The sequence below is a fragment of the Amphiura filiformis genome, chromosome 15 (genome assembly GCF_039555335.1).
Source record: "Amphiura filiformis chromosome 15, Afil_fr2py, whole genome shotgun sequence".
Classification (NCBI taxonomy): Eukaryota; Metazoa; Echinodermata; class Ophiuroidea; order Amphilepidida; family Amphiuridae; genus Amphiura; species Amphiura filiformis.
The window spans coordinates 15373788-15391847 of record NC_092642.1 but is presented as its reverse complement, the minus strand read 5'-3'; the positions used below and the strand labels follow the sequence as shown (position 1 = coordinate 15391847).

The window sequence follows — 18060 nt, the reverse complement described above, 5'->3', positions numbered from 1 at the left end:
CCAAACACAGGAAATAAATTCTCCCTGTCCTCAAAATTTTCAGATGGTACTACATCTTTCATAAGATCACAACCTGATACAGTCACTCACTCGCTGATGAATATCTGAAAATTCCGAGGTAGGAATTACTTCCTTGTGTTTGGATCAATTCAAAAGTTTAAATCAAAATCAAGAAAATTAGATGTTTGTTACATGAGGTTACATTCTTAATTTGTGCTCTGAAATGAATCGTTAATTAATAGCAGAGCTGCCAACATTGGAATATATGTAAATGCAGAAGATTTCTGCGAAGTGTAAAAAAGCTTCTAGGATGTGGCGCTCTCGCGCCATGGGCAGCGACCCTTGTGTGGGATCAGCGCCTCCAATAGCTCCTGGATGTTAGCTTTTTGAGATCCTTAAAATGCCTTTCCAAAGCTACTCAACTTTTTTTTTTTTGCAAAAGGACAGGAATCTCAGGACAGTGGGCATATATATAATTGATTTTGTTTTGATTTTTTTGCCAGATGGCTGTAAATGCAGAATATTTAGCCAGATGGCTACAAATGCAGAAGATTTAATATGTTTTGCAGAAGATAGAAGATTGTCAGCAAATGAGGAAGTCTTCTACAGGATCAAGAAGGGTTGGCAGCAAGGGTCGCGCTAGGCTGCGTTTTTGCGTCCCGGACCCACCAAAACCCGAATCTCACGCATGAATATTGCAAAAGCAGTGAGTTATTGCGTCGCGTCGTACGCAACAAAAATTCCCACATGTTGTTTTCTATATCCAGGTTTCATAAAACTAGGCTCAAAAGTTTCCTCAACTTGCATTATGCACATCATTTTCAAGCAACTGAACCCTGAAATACCAAATTATGGCCTTATTTACTTCAATAATTAATATTATGCACAGTAATACTGCTTTATGAGTGAAAATTTTGACAGCAAAACAGCTGTGATATCGCGAAAATACGGCGAGATCTCTGGCAGCCATTGTATGTTTACTGGTAACTACAGAAAATAGAGGGCAGTATAAAAAGTATTATTGGGCAGCCAGTGGCGGGCGGTAAATATTAGGTAATTATACTAATTTGATTGAAATAAAAAAATAAAAGGAAAAAAAAAAAAAAGAAAGAAGAAAAAAGAAAGAAAGAAAAGAAAAAAAAAAGAAAAAAAAAAAGAAGAAAAGAAAGAAAAAAAGAAAAGAAAGAAAAAAAGAAAGAAAAAAAAAGAAAGAAAAAAAAAAGAAAGAAAAGAAAAGAAAGTAAAGAAAGAAAAAAGAATGAAAGAAAAACAAACAAAAAATACAATAATATTTAATAAACCCCTGCCCCCCCACCAAAAAAAAAAAATAGTATGGTATTACACAAATAGATTGAATTGGCTAGACAATTATGAATAGTTGGGACCCCCGATATTTCTTTAGGGACCCCCCATTTTTGCATTTTCTGTTCGCTCGGGGGTCCCTTGGGACCCCGAGCTTTTGGATTCTAGCGCTACCCTTGGTTGGCAGCTCTGTAATAGGTGACGTACAAGTTGCAAACCTCGGCTATATGTAAATTATTTGTCGGTCATTCAATTGTTTTGGATGGTGGACAACAATAGATGCCTGCATATTAAGTCCAACATTTTTGTATGTGATTTTCCACAACAACAAATGCCTGCATTTTCAGCTCTTTTCAAGCCTCCTCTGCGATTGGCAATTCTCAACTGCACATTGATGTGGTAATTTTTGTTTGTTCAGTGAAAAAACATTGCCACAAAATTACGGAGTGTTTCTTTCGTATTTCCAATGGCAAAATGTCATGAAACGTTTTCTAAGAAAGCACACTATAAGAACATTTTTAAAATGTTGACATAATGTTATTTTAAACTTTTTATCAGCATCAACACATTTTCTATTTTCAAAAAAATAAAAGTTTTTGAATGTTATGAGAACAGTTTATACCATTTATATAACCTGACACTGAAACATTTCCTGGCAACCTTTTGCAAATAATGTTGAAAACATTTTGTGTTTGCTGGGCTATTAATAAGATAAATCCAGTTAAGGTTAAACAAAGTGTTGAAGGGCTTTACCTCCAGAAAAAATATATTATTACCTTATACGTAAGAAAATATGTCTACTTATCATGTGAAATAAAAAAAACGGAAAAAATTGTGTGAAAATGTGTTTTTAGCCTATTTTTTTAGCTGTTATCAAGCACTATTATTCGATTTGTTTACAAGCGCCAAGCAACTGTCGTCTGGGAGAGTGATTGACATCTTTATTATTAGAGAAGAATGGAATCTGTATAGTTCATGAATATTCATGTAGTATTTACACAACCTGTATCCCAGCCATTTTGCCTAGTTATCGTAATCGCTCATATAAGACGCCCATATGATCCATGGTGTTAAACTGATATTCAACAACTTTATATCTCTCGATCTTTGCGATCCGAAATATTGAATTTCAACTTTAGGCACATCTCTAGCAAGGTAATAAATACCTGTCACAAATAGAGGTCTTGAAATGTTACTTGCAACGTTAAAAATGTGAATAGAGAACAAATCGGGTTCAAACATGCTTCAAAAATATGAAGGTAATTGTCAACGCCTACTACCAGAATAGCCGGAAGAGGGCAGACTTCATAAGGGAGTGTTCATATATTTTAGTGGGGGACAAAGAATTTGGAACTTATTTCGGGAAATTTCCTGGGTTTTTGGTTTTGTTTTTTTATTTTATCTTCCTGTTCGGGTGTTTGGTTGGCACATTTTCGGGCATTTTCATGCACTTTACAGGAGTTTTTCGTGGTTTCTCAGTAGCTGCCGTGTGTACTTTTCCCCACGTACAGGGTATAAATCCCGGGGTATAAATAAATAAATGAATAATAACATATAAAAAAAAGAATCTGGAACTTCAACGTCAAAAAACAAGACAAATTGTACCCTGCTAAAAATATCAACCCATATCCTCTCTGAGAATAAAAATAATAAGACTCCAACCTCACCTGCAAAAAATATTTTTTCGGGGATAATTTGGGATAAGTTCGGGCCTATTTTATTGCGATAATTTTCAAAATCTATAAGGTGTCGTGGGGATGTGCGGCAGATTTGGGGTGCATTTTCAGCCATTTAGTTTAGACTCTGTTGTATTTTTAGCCATGATTTTATTGACCCTCAGTGTTATGAAAATTAGGTTCAAGAAGGGTATTTTCAATAATTTTCTCGAAAAAGTAAATATTTGCGAAAACTTTCAGTCCAAAAGTTGATACAATTTTGGGTCTGTTTTCTTCAAATTTGGTTTAAAATCGCATCGTAGTTTTTCGGAGTCACAGCCTCACATCCTTACCCAAACCAGCTTGAGAAGGTTCCCCGGTGTGTGCAAATTTGTAATTTATAGGCCTACACTCGTTATTTAAGCCTAAAATCAAAGTGTTAATACCATTAACACTGCCATGGCCCGCTTTTTGTCGTGATGACTGGCTTCCAAAATGTAGGCCTATTTTAAATTATAAATCTGGTCCCGCTTAGAGGTGAGTTTTTACCCATGGAGGTCTCTCCTCGGGTTCGTGGATGTGCCACAGTTTTGGGGTAGGCCTACCTTTTCAACGACTATGATGGGTGGGTTTACAGCGAAGACCAACTTTTGGGCGCATTTTGGCAAAAGTGCCCTTAAAAAAGCGCCAAATTAGGCCAAATTTGGATGACTTTGATCCTCAGGGTACAAATGTTTTGAAGAGACCCGCCGAGGTGTTTTTATTTAAAAAATGGTCGGGCCTGCTAAAAACCTCCCGAATCAAGCATGGGTAGGCCTACCAAAATGCCTTGGGACCCCCCCCCCCCCACCCCACCCAGCGCCGGGTCCTACATGACATGATATTCTCCGAGAGCAACGCAAACATTTAGAATAGAATCTACTCAAATGTCTCCAAATGAGGGACACGGTTGAGTGACTCCAACGCAAGTAATTGCTATACTTGGTACTTCAGTCAAGTATCTGAAGTGGATGATGACATTGGACAACAGTTTATGAGTGGATTGAAGGAGATGAGTATACAAAGAGTGTTGGGTGTGCAGTCACCTATGAAAATAAAATCAATAAACCCTAGTCTAAAAGTTTGCGTTGAGGAAAGCCAACAAATATTTGAGCCACGGCGCCGGGAATGTGAAAAGGGGGGGACGGTAGGAGCAACAAATTATTCAGGACGATGCGTGAGATTTTACTCATTTTCCAGCTTTTTATGTGAGATTTATTACGAGGCGTGAGATTATACTACCTTGGCGTGAGACCGTGAGAAAGTGACACAATGCGTGAGACTCACGGCCAATGCGTGAGAGTTGACAGCCCTGCTTGTAGGCCGACCGCGGATGTCTACCGTGATGACAGTAGCGTAGCTGCCGGGGGGCAATTGCAAAATTGCCTATTTGGGCCCCCGCCCCTAGTGCAAGGAAAAAAGAGGGAAAGGGGGGGGAGAGAAAGAGAAAAAAAGAGAGGAGAGGGTGAGAGGAGGGGCAGAGAGATGGGGAATCCAAACGATATGCAATACAGCTCAATAGGCCTACCATATACGATTATGATAAGCCTGGCTCCACTTGTCTATTTGGGCCCCCGCCCCAGTGGGAAATTTGGTGGATATTTGGGCCCCTCCCCATAGGGCCTACAGTCTTGCCCTCCTGGAAAAAATCCCAGCTACGCCGCTGCGTGATGATGTTGCAAAGTTGCGGAAGTTCATTCATAAATTTCCCATTTCCACTCGACAACAACAGACCAGCACGCAGCGCCAAGCAGTAGCTAATCCCCGAGCTAATCAGAGACATGTGCGTTTCTCTTTCAACAGAAAATAATGTGACCATGTGACTGACACGATGTACGCTTCAAATAATTATGCTCTCAAGGCGTCAAAAGTATGATAATGGAAAATATTTATAATGAACACTCCCTTATTTAGCCACACCTTTCTCGTGTTGCCTGGTATATCAGCAAAATCCTACACTATCGCCTTCCCTTGGTAAAATCCCTGATAAAAACTCGTGATATTGAAATTGAATTTCAGCGCCAGAACTTCCGCTCATTCTAGCATCATGGATGGATAGGCTATGCAGTGGCGCCGCTAGGGGGCAGTATTTCCCCAATATTTTTTCTTTCTCATCCAGTTTTTAGGCAAAATCCCCACAATTATGTAATTTTCCACTTTTTATGCAATTTCAAGTGCAATAAGTGCCCTGCCTCAAATTCACTTCCCCGGCCCCATGCCCGAAAAAAATTCTGGTTCCGCCACTACGGGTATGGTTATAGCTAGGGGCGCCCCCCCCGTTGCCCTTGGTTATGCTGGACGATGAGAAATTTAGAGCTTGTTCAATTCCGCCAATTTTAGAAATTTTAAAGGTAGGCCTATATACAGTGTAGGCATGTATATAGCCTATAGAAAACGGATCACAGTCAAATAAAATATAAAAATCGTAGGCCCAATAATTTTACTAATGGCATTTATTGAGCTGCTCACTTCTTGAAAATCCTATGGTTTAATATTGATATTATATAATTGAGCTCCTTGTCAAGCTCCTCAGTAGGCCTACACATAGGAGAGTGACTAACTGAGCTCCCGATATTTTCAGAAATGAAGGCCTGGCCTATTAAATGAATAATTAGGATTGAGGCAGCCTTTTGTTTCATTTTACAGAACTTTTTAATCCCCAAAATTAGTGGTTTTTTTAATGGGGAGTAGGCTTTTAAAACGAAATTCAAATTTGGCAATATTTTCCATTGCTTAATGAATTGATCTGCGTGAAAATGCCTAAACATGTGGCCAGAGCGGGATGACTGGTATAAAAATCTTAACTTGTGAGAAAGGACGAGGCCTATGGGGTTGTATGAGGCTGTGGATCACGAAATGCCCCTTTAATGTGTGCTAGGTAAAGTCATTCTTCCTTTCGACCTGCCAAAATTTAATTTTATTCCCTCCCCCCGCCCCGGCTTGCCAAAAAATTGCTTTCTCGAAAGGCTGTGCAATCAGTACCGGTCTTAGCCTACTAATTATAAGCCAAAATTTCCAATCGCTTGCCTCCCGCCTCGGCCAGCCGAAAATCGCTTGTCCGCACCCCCTGGACTGCCAAATTTTGTGTCCCCCTCCCCTTGGCCTGCCAAAATGCCCCATCCCTTTGCATATAGCCTATATATAGGCATATGCCAATTTTTGGGATTCCCAATTTCCATACCCATACCCATACCTTAAATGGATTTCTAAATATCTACCTGTTGCAAGCGCAGCATTGGCGCTGGATTTTAAGCTAGAAAATACCTAAATATTTTAAAATCCAAACTCGGCAACACCACTTGCCCTCGGCAACACCACTTGGCAAATACAGCCCGTCAGAATAATGTCGTGACGTAAACATGTGTTTTAAAAAGAAATGAGAGTGTCACTTCTGTCCAAAAAAATTCGAATTTTGGCCTTGAGCAGCGACAATCAGAGGTAAGAAAAACACAGTATGACGCAGCTTGAAATATAGAATCACTATATCAATTTTGAAGTTTGTACTTCAAAGCACAAGTCAAACGAGGTGAAATGGTTCGAAAAAAAATTGATTTCGCTGTATCTTTTTATCGCGAAACTAGACAATTTGGCAGCAGCAAGTCGGAAAAATAGCAAATATCTCAATTTTCTGCTATCGAAATGAAAATTTAAATAGCACCTGCATGCAGAAGAGGGTTTATAGAAATAATGTAGGTCAGAATTTTGTCTATGAAATCTTGCACGGAATTATTATTACTGGTTACAAAACGACATACAAGTGGAGGCCATTTTACTTCAAATTCGCCAACATTTTAAGCTTACATAAAAATCGAGACAACCAATATCAAGAATGAATATGCACATTCTTTTATTGACTTGTTTGTAATGTGTCAAGTTCCCAACAAAATCGCCACTTCCAATGAGAAATTATGGCCGTGTTCCCAAAAATCTTGATGCTCGGATATTGAAAAAATTTGAAATGTTTGAAAAGTACATTTCATTTTGAGCCAAGTGGAAAATTCAAGCATAATAATGACCCTTACACTTTCAGCTTTTGGACGTAGTTTGCGTTTGCTCTCTCCGATATTTATTTCCAGAAATAGATAAGTTTAAAGGGGGCTACGTGCATCCCATTTTGCTTCTGAAAATGGCAAAATTGTGTATAACCTTAAGTGTTTCTTACCTTTTTGCCAACATGAGCCTGATGGTCGGCAGCTGACAATTTGCCAGTAGTCTGTGCACTCGTCTTGGACGAGGATTTCTCTCTACCACCTCCACCTCGTGGATTTCCTCGTGTGGAGCCCATTGACGAGGACATCATATACAGTATATACAGAACAATGTATGTACAAATTTCTAGAAAAAGAGAGAAATATATAAAAATATTATAAATATTGTAGTGTAGGAATTTCACTGGTAATACGGTATTTCTTAATGCATCGTGTAATAATAATTATAATAATATTGAACGGCTTTGAGTGTGATACAAGAATATATTGCACGAGATAGAAAAACATTGCACGAGTCGAAGACGAGTACTTCTTGAGACTCAAGTAAGCCGGTACATGTACAAACTTGCTTGAGAAGTTAATCTTCAAATTTGCATGTGATTCACGTTTGAGGCTGTCTACTTGAAGTAGTACACAGCCATTCTTCTTCTACTTCTACGTTGATACTGGAACAGGACCTGTTGAAGGTATACTTGTCCAGGGTGGAAAGGTGATCACATGTGTTCACATCGAAACAACCGTGTAGACAATATTTACAGTGCAAGTAAAAAAATTCAACTGGTGATGAAGCTGGTAGGTCACGATGGGCTGTTGCTGTTGACTGCAGCTGCCAAGTCGTGACCTGAAGTTTGGATCTCTGGGTCTATTTACGATGATCTGCCCACTGTTGATGAGAGTCCAGAGACCATGTTGGAATGCTGCATGAGTTGGGATCTGTACTAGGTAGACTGGAAGATCAGTAGGTTCCAACATCTGATTGTCCTAGGGAAGAACGAAAACTGGTACACATTGGTGCTACTCTGGATGTTGAAGTTAAATGATGTATGACTGGCTGTGCTGACCACGTACTAGCCTGGTTGGTTTTTGCATCTTCTTTGTTGTATTAGGTTGGCCATTCCAGCTTCTGTCGCATTGATGTGACACTTGCTGTCCTGTCATAGTTCCCCATTACAAACATTACTGCTTTTCTCTGTATCACACAAGGCAGGATTTGAAGGTTTGGTTGTGTAAATTTTAAAAAATGGGTGTGTAAATTAAAGATTTGTTTACAAAGCATAGGCCATGTGGACAAACACTGGGTGTCTATAATTTACGACTTTGGGTGTGTAAAACACTCCCTTCACGGCTGGCTGCCTAAGCCCTTGGCCCTACCGTAAGAATTTTCTTCTGAATGCACTGGCTGGGACACATTTAATCTTGTGCCGCGGACACGCAAAGAAAATTCTTATGGTAGGGCCAAGGAAGGAACTATCATCAGGCCATGCCGTTTGAAGCGAGCGATCGCTCTAGCTCGACCAAACTCAATTTCTAGCGAGCGATTTTAAACTCGCCAAAGACACTAAATATCGCTTGCTGCGAATCGCCCAAAATATCAATTTACATGCAAGTTTCAGCACTTCAGTGTATCCTGTATCGATCTACCGCAATAAGTTAGCCTTAAACCCTGGATACGATAGAAAGGTTGTGAAGCTTTGTGAACAGTGTGTAATATTGTTTCATATTAGTATGAATAATTGTTCAGACCTAGCGAGTCATTCGATTAAAATGTAGAGAGTGATTCGACCACTCGCCTAGTATCATGCTAGCGAGTGATTGACCACTCGCCTTTAAAATCTAGACGGCAAGGCCTGTATCATACAGTGTTAGTTTGCATTCAGTCACATAATTTGTTAGGCACTTGAAACTTGATTCTGAGTTTAGCGTCCGCCGCCCGCGTTATGAATTTTGTGCCGCGTTTGAGATGTCAAATCTGAAAATAATTCATTATTGTGCAAATTACTACTAAACCTGAAAGAAAATTTGTTGTGCAAAACTTTTAAATCCCTTCAAAATCTATAGAAAACATTGACAACTAGTGGAAGAATTCATCTAAATATTTGAGCATTAAAAATATACAGATTTTTTGACCCTTGCTCTGTCCAATTATTTCAACTATACCTTTGGGATACCAGGGTAGACTAGAAGTGAACTTACTAGCCATGGACATTGTTTATGTTTATAATTTAAGATAGGAGATACTAGAAAAAAGACCTATTTATAACAAATTGGGCCAATAATAATTATTTCAATGTTCTGCATGATTGTTATTTTTGTATAAATGAATCATACAGAGAGGTTAGTACAAATTGGAGTGAAGAAAACTGATATACTTCGGGATACATTGAGTTTGTTTTAAAACTTGATTTAAACAAAAAGCAAGATAATTATACTTTTATAAACGTTTACCGGTATGTATTTGTGACATTTGGGACCCAAAAAGAATGAACAAAAGTGCATAAGCATTGGTAAAAGGCCGCGTATAATGAAAACTTGAAAATAATGAATAATGAATAATGAAATAGTTGCCTCATTATGAGCTGACAAAAAAGGGACGCTAAACTCGATATCAAGTTTCAAGTGCCTTATACATGTAGGCCAATTCCACCGTTACGGACGTTACAGATACATGCTACTTGCAGCGTTTAAGTGAATAGCACACCTGTTTGCTGTTAGGATAACACTTTATTTCTTAGTATAACAAGTACACACTCTAATGTTCAATATAATGAAGCAATTTTGTTTTGGCTTTCTTAGTATTAGCTACAAAAATTAGAAACGAGCGTTATGGACGTTACGCGAAAGTGCCTGCCTTTTTGACAGATGGTACATATCCTTAAATCTCTGTTCAGTTTGCCCAGACTCCATTTTATGTAAACATGAAAAGCAAATTTGAAATTAATATTCCTGTATCGACTAATCGTCCTACGCTGTTGATTTAGCGTTACGGACGTAACATTATATCTCAAATGTAACGGCCGTAACACTATTACATAATGAAAAAAACTGTCAAGGTGCTTCCTCAGATTTTTTTCTTTACTATCTTGAAGTAGGTCTGACATCAATCTATGGAGGCATGATTAGCAACTTTGAAATAAATGCTCCTGTTTTGAGCAATAATGTTCCAAAATTTATAAACGGACGTTACAAAAGGCACTTTTGGCATGGAATTGGCCTATAGAGAATATTTACGTAAATCTTTAAAATCTCATCAGGATAATCAAAGGAAATAGTCAAATATTTGCATAAAACTGAGATGCGATGCAATACCGGCGATCAGGAGCCCTGTAAATTTGCATTGCCTGTTGCCCAACTTCCCCAACACATCAACATCTATGATCTAGGTACGGATGCACAAAAATTTGTGGGACACGCATTTCACAACCAGGTTTCATCATAAAAAGAGCAAGAAATTTTTTTTTAGGGAGATGGTACCCTCAAACAAAGCCTATTCCCCGAGCCCTAGCGTTCACTAAAAAGATAGTGCAAGGCGCGAGAGCTTCGCTCGCTACGCTTCGCCTTCAATATTTTAACCAGTACTTTTTGGTCCTGGACTGGAGACACAACCCTGCTTTTAAATGCATGTTATGTGCCTGCCTACCATATATTTGAATTGAGAATGGGGCGGAACTATCATAATTGACGCCACAGTCACGTTACATAGCTTGATAATTATTTGGAAGGAACTTTTCTATGGATTAGGAGAGCTATTAAATAAAAAAATAAACAAGTTGGTCTGTAGATTAATTCATAATTGAGTTTTAGTTGACACACAGTCAGTGCTCATGCTCCAGGAGCGCTATAACTCTGTTGCTGGCCATTACGGCGTAGTGGTGTCATGCGGGCATCGTTCATGGTATAAACTGTGGAGTGAACTTGGGCAAGGTGGGTTTAGGTCATGTAGGTTATTAAAGCTCTTCTTAAGTGTTTACCCAGAGATGGAACCGAGACTGTGGGCCATTCTAGTCACTGCCCGGCTGACCGAAAGACAATAGCAATGTACTCTACTCTACTAGCATCAAATAAATGCGTAACTATCGTGTATGTCATGTGTACAAATTCGATGCTATCTTTTTCTCAATATGCAAGTTGCAATACAATGCAACACCCCCTGCGTTTTGCTGGACATACAGCATAGTCATCCATCATTTCGACATTTCATTGCACTTTCACAAGACAAGTTTCATTCAGGATGGATGCAGAATGTTTGAATTTATAAATCATTCATCATGCAATCATGATTCATGTTCAATTATTATTGCACAAAATGTAACTAGTATAAAATCGTCTCTCTCATGTCTGTTTTATAACAAATTGAAACGATATGAAACCTAACGATTTTTAGTATATTGCAGTATACAGATAATCAAAAATTAGACAAAATGCTCCAAAATCAGAGGGGGCATGGCAAGAAATCTGCGACGTGCTGGTGCATGCAATACGGCCTTGCACTATACGAACAAAAACATTGACATGATTGGCAATCATTAGTCCGAATAATCAGACCCAGAACAAAATATTAATTTCTGACATGATCGTGTACTGGGTCTGAACTGTTTCCATATGAAATCTTGATGGCAAATTGGACAATAGAAGCACATGGTTCTACGTGACAGCTTTTTAATCCCTAATTCAGGTTACGTGAATCACGCTATTGTGGACCATCCTTCTGATACTTGAGAGTTTGGACAAGCGGAACAGGTTTTTGTCTACCTCTCTGTTTGTAAACAAACCAGGAGGTCGAAATCGTCCTCCTCGCCGAATACGAAAGTCAGCGTAATAGTACGGCACTAGGCAATCATATGCGTGCACACACACATACACATGAACATGTGACGCCATGCTGAAATCAGCAGAATTTTCTAGATATCTTGAACCTTCTTCTGAACCTTCTGAAGTTGTAGTCAGCAGGGCGAAAACCGCAAATCGCTAACTATTTGGTGACCTGCAAGCTAGAGGTTTTTCTTGAATATGTCTAAAGATGGGGCTGATATAGTGGTTTGAGTGAGGGAATTCCATGCCCTTCCAGTTCTTGGGAAAATGAGTTTTTTTTTTTTTTCTTTTTGATGAATGGAATTTCAATATGTAGGTGGTGGTTTCTTCTCAAACCCGCAGCAGAAGAAGTTTGAATATAGGCTTCTTTGTTGATTCCTACCAACTCATTTTGGATTTTGTAAAACATAGCTAAACGATTTCTCTCCTTCTGACAGCTAGAGTGTCCCATCCGAGATCTTCCAGCATTTGAGTGACACTACTTTCTCTTTGGTAATCCCCTGTGCAAAATCTTGCAGCTTTTCTCTGCACACTTTCAATCTTCTTTATGAGTCCCGCCCTGTATGGGTCCCATGCACCCGCAGCATACTCTAAGACTGGACGCACTAACGTTAGATATGCAGTAGACTTGAAACAGAAAGCATCGATTTCTGCCATACTCACACCGATTATTCTTCTAATGCTAAGGAATATTTTGAGTTCAAATTTACTTTAAATATTACAATAATAAATCTAATAAAACTAATTTGAAATGTAGTGACAATTCAGTTACCTGCTTTTCGGAGTTCACAAAGCCGCAATCACGTGACCTAAGGCAAAAAATTCGCGCTGCCATACTTCCGGGGAGTACGTCATTTTCTATATTGGGGGGATACCAGTTGTTAGGAATTCTTACGACAGAAATTTGTTTTTCCAGAAATGATATAAGAATTTTCTCAAAAATAATTAAAGTATAAATTATCTTTTTGTAGAAATATTCTAACAATCTTAAACCTAAAAGCGAAAACCCGATTCAAAAGTGTAATCTGATATCACACGTGAATTACAAGATGAGCACCCCCGATGATTGGATCCCAAAGTGACTGAAATTAAAATTTAGCGAATATAATTTTCACGGAAGATTTAAAGGTCCAGCTAATTACTCAGCATGGTTCAGCGACCAGTTTTAGTGTCATTGTAATTGTGTGCACGTAACTTCGTGGATTGAATAAAAATAATAAAATAAATAAATAATAAATAAATGAAAGAAAAGAAATGATAATTTATATAAAAATCATTATCGGATTTTGTCTTGTAATCTCTTATGATTTTTGCCCGAATTTTTTATTCAGATTTTCAACAGCCACACGGCCGAGGGCAAAGTATTATTGTTAGGCCGTATAAAATTAGGCCTGATGTTCTGGTTTAGAGGATTTTCATGAATTGTTGCGGGAGGGAGGTTTTTCCCCAATGTAAAATTATAGCATTGGTAGTAGTTTTCTGTCTTTTCCAACATTGCTCGAGGAAAGGAGGAGGCCTTTTTATTTTAATGTGAGATTCTGAGGGACAAACTCCCTAGCGGCCATCCATGTTCGACTAATAGTAATAAACTTTTGTAGACCTATAAAGTTTTCCTGAAGTAGGCCTAGGCCTACTCCAAAGTCTAAAATTTTTGAAAAATCTAAACTTGGAAAAAAAAAGGGAAAAGAACCAAAACTTTAATTTTACACGGCTTTAGGTTGTTCTTCCTTGGAGGTGTATCATAAAGCCCCTAAAAAAATGTAGGCTATAGGCCTACTATAGGCTATATGGCTACCGGTACCTTGGTGGGGGCTGGTGAAAAGGGGGGGCTAAAAAGTTTTGGACTTTAAGAGGGGGACCAAAAAGTTTTAGGTGTTTCGAAAGGGGGGGGCAAAAAGTTTTCCGCGTTTAAAACCCAAAATTTCCACGCGCTCCGCGCGTATTGAGCCTCTCTATCACTCCTCAGTTTAACATGCCATGGGCACGTTTTGGTTTTCAGTACCGTACTTTTTCCTTTCCACCAGGCCCAAGTAGGCCTACAGGTGAATAAAAATGGAAAAACAAAACAAAAAAAACCTAGCTACAAACATGATTATGCACCAATAGTGATCAAAAACTGGGAAAAATACAACTATTAATCAAGAAATTATTGCAAATAAGTTGAATTTCTAGCTATTTAATGTATTTGCACGTAAACTGTACAGTTCAGTTTACTATTTCTTATTGCGGAATTATTTTGTCCACATACACTGTAAAAATTTTTAACTCAATACTGAGTAAAAAGGTCACAGCTTAACAGTTGAGTAAAAAATTACTCAACATTGAGCTCATTATAGGTCACAACTCAACTGTTGAGTAAAAAATTACTCAACATTGAGTAATGTTTTATTCATTTGTTGAGTTGTGACCTATAGAATAGCTATCATAATTTTGAAAGTAAATTGAGTTTATAATCGTTGCTATGGAGAATCTCTCTTTATGGTGACAGTCAGTGGCGGCACCAGGATTTTTACCAGGGGTGGGGTGCTTGAAGTGGGGGGAGAGTGAGTTCGGACCGGGACATGTGGGTCCGTGAAAGCCCAAAAGTGTGCCCCATGCCCGCATTTTGCGCCGCGCCGTCAAGTGTTGAATTAATATTTTTAAATCTTAATTATGATGGAATATTTTACAGAAATTGCATTATTTTTGTCAAATTTTGATCCAAAATAGTATCTTTTTTTCAAAAACCAATCACATCTTCATTGTTCAACATATAAAATGGCCGGATATGCACAGCTTGCCAGTTTGCTTAATATATAGGCCTACATAATTTTAGGTTCTTTTATTTGTTAGATCATAGACCCTGGAAATATTTCCAGGGTCTATGGTTCTTTCAGGGCCTAATAATTTACGCCCGCACTGCGAGCGGTTTGCCGCGAAGGCCCTCACGGGTGCATGGGAACCAGCGGGCCCGCGGGCCCCTGGTGGGGTCCAGGGAAAAGTCCCTGGGGGGGTTCAGGGGCATCGCCCCCGGAAGGTCTGGGGTTTTAGCGTTTTAAAAGCCCAAGGAATCCTATTTTGAGGGGGCACACATTTTGACGTTTTTGCACCGTCAAAGTGACGGACTCTTTCATAAATACTTTCTCAGAGATTTTTCCTTCCACGGGACCTTCCAATTCCCCCGAATGACTGATTTTCCCCCGAATTAGCTCCCAATGGAGGTGCATTTAAATGGGTCATGTTCGCAAAGCTCACAAAATTGTTATTTTGGCCAATAGACGAATCCAACGAGCCAAGTCATGGTCAGGATTTGGTCCGCCATCTTTGGTTTCCCGCTAATAAAAGCCGCCTAACACCTAGAGAAGATGCAAAGACGAGGAGTGTTAAGGGGGTACTACACCCCTCGATAAATTTGTGTCTATTTTTGCATTTTTCTCAAAAACTAATAACACGCTGGTAACAAAAGTTATGTGTATTATAGGGGCAAGGAATCCAATTACTACATTGGAATTTCAGTGACCCAAGACACGCGGTTCGTTATTTATGATGAAGCGGGATTGAATAAAATAAGTATTTCTGAAAATCACTAACTTGCTTGATTATATAAAATTCGCGTTTTTAAAATTAGCGCTAATTGTGATTCACATATAGGCTGAGCGCATGTGCTGACCAATTAAAATTATGAAAATGATGACCAATCATCGTTACGCATTCAGTTCAGAACCGGTTCTGGCTGGTTGACTTGTGGCGTGGTTTTCGCGCAAGCGATGCTTGAGCCATTCTGATTTAGGGGTGGTGCAGATTCTGGTTCTGGTTCTGGTTGAGTCGGCATTGCCAGACATGCTGTACTTCACCAACTGCATTGGATTCAGGATCCGATTCAGACATTAATTTTATTGTCTGAGGGAGGGAGCATATTGTGGGTGAGGTGGTAGTAGGGAGTAGGTGCAGGTAGATTGTTGTTGATGTTTTTGTTGTGATCTCAAAGTTAATAAAACTGGTAGATTGAGACATAAATTTTATTGTGCTTCAGTGTTTTCCTTACAAGGCAGTAGGTGGGGTTCTGTCCCCCACAACTTACCCACGTTTCACTCAAAACTTACAGTGTCCCCCAGGGGACTGGTGTCAACCCGGTTATCCTGACATTAATAATCCATATATATTAGACAAACGGCCGTCCCGCTACAAATTTGGTGTCAGAAGTGGGATACTGGTTGTGTGGGGAGACACATAAGATGAAGTCAATACGAGTGAAGACCCAGGGGGTCTGGAAGGGTGAAGGAGGCATGTTGGATATGGCAACAGGTGGCGAATTAGCAACAGCTGGAGAATTAGCAACGGATGGAGAATTAGCAACGGGTGGAGAATTAGCAGCGGATGGAGAAGCAACGGGTGGAGTATTAGCAACGGATGGAGAATTAGCAACGGGTGGAGAATTAGCGACGGGTGGAGAATTAGCAGCGGGTGGAGAATTAGCGATGTGTGGAGAATTAGCAACAGGTGGAGAATTAGCGACGATTGGAGAATTAGCAACAGGTGGAGAATTAGCGACGGGTGGAGAATTAGCAACAGGTGGAGAATTAGCGACAGGTGGAGAATTAGCGACGGGTGGAGGATTGGAGGAGTCAAGAGGGAAGGAGATGAGGGCCGGGGTTGGCCTGACTGTTGGTAGACAGAGAGATAGTGACCAAATATGGAGAGATGATATTGGCGGGGACAGTGCTTGTGAAAAGAGCATGGAGGGTGGTAATGATAAGCAGATGCAAATGGATGACCAACTACCTAGGTATGTGATAGCTACCCGGAGGATAGGAGTTTATCATAGTGTAATAAGTCAATCTTTTGCAGAGCAATATGAGCAACTCATGTTGTATTGGACGGAAAGGTGTAATTCTGAAAATGGTTGTGAAGAGACGGACGTAGAGAGGCTGTTGTCCAGATCAAAACAAGGTAGACAACAGAAACGTGATACCCAGGGGGAGTGTTTTGACGAAATAAATTATGTGACACGGAGGGAATGTGTGTCCCATTCTGTGAGCACCCAAGTTGAATATTGTGATGAGAAACAGACCCATGGGCAGTGTGTCACCCAGGGGGAAAGTTGTGACAAACCCAAGGGGGTGGATTTGGAACGTTATGAGGTCACCCACGGGGAAAGTTGTGACAAACCCAAGGGGGTGGATGTGGAACGTTATGAGGTCACCCACGGGGACAGTTGTGACAGACCCCAGGGGGTGGATGTGTCACATTACGAGGTCACCCACGGGGAAAGTTGTGACAAGACCCAGGGGATGAGTGTGGCACGTTATGAGGTTACCCAGGAGGAAAGTTGTGACAAGACCCAGGGGATGAGTGTGGCACGTTATGAGGTCACCCAGGAGGAAAGTTGTGACGATACTCAGGGGAGGTGTGTGGCACAGTTAGGTGAACAAAGGAGAGTGTGTCTTGAAACCACCATAGGAAATTGTGAGGTAAATGGAGGCCTGGCTTGGACAGATATGTATGAGCTCGCTGAAAACGAAATTTCTGTCCGTGTAGAACCAGTGAAGGAGATGAGTGATTGTGCTGAGCAGGAGCAGAAAGTATACAGTAATGAAGGGCAACTATGCGATGGTTGTGAACATTTTAGTGGTCGGGTGAGTAATCTACATGTGATATCAGGTGATATGTAGAAGTGTAACTGATGATGGGGCCAATTGTCTGCGTTGTGGCCATCAGTTTGATGTGGTGAACATTAGTAATGATAGAGTTGAGCTGAATAGATATAACTCTCGTGATGGTGTGAACAGAAGTACCCGCGGTGTTATAACTGGTGATACTGAAGCGATTGAATCCAACTCTCGGAGTGATATACAGGGTGTAACAATAAAATTTATACAATTGCATTTTGACTTCTCAGGAAAAAACTAAAAGAGTTATGGCACAAATGTTATATGCAATACAATTATTAATATCTTGGCTAAAAGAAGACGTTTAGTTGGTTTCTTTACTAGCTTGGGTTCAAAAGTTATGTCCGATTAATTAAATCGTCCAGAAAACGTGTTGGGCCACTTTTGCCATGTTTGCGCATATCAAGTTTGAACCGCGTAGATATGCTTATCGTGCCATAAACATCAAAGAACTGACACAAAAGAATTATAAGTGGTGTTTCTTTATATAATTAACATGAACTTAATGATGATATGATATTTCTTTAAAATAAAGGAAGTCGTGAAATTTCTTTCAAATAATCTTATAAAGTAATTTCTCATATCCCTGAGATATCATTTGTAAAACTGAGAACAGTT

At 39.6% G+C, this 18060-nt stretch overlaps 1 protein-coding gene across 1 annotated transcript in view; it reads right to left on the bottom strand.

The window, feature by feature from the left end:
- LOC140170734 (uncharacterized) overlaps positions 1 to 12647 on the bottom strand; it is a 75172-nt gene extending 62525 nt beyond the window's left edge. The window contains 2 exon segments of the mRNA XM_072193965.1: positions 7159 to 7331; positions 12567 to 12647. Of these exon segments, the coding sequence (XP_072050066.1) occupies positions 7159 to 7293 (135 nt within the window). The 5' untranslated portion in view covers positions 7294 to 7331; positions 12567 to 12647.
- Between the last annotated feature and the right edge of the window lie 5413 nt (positions 12648 to 18060).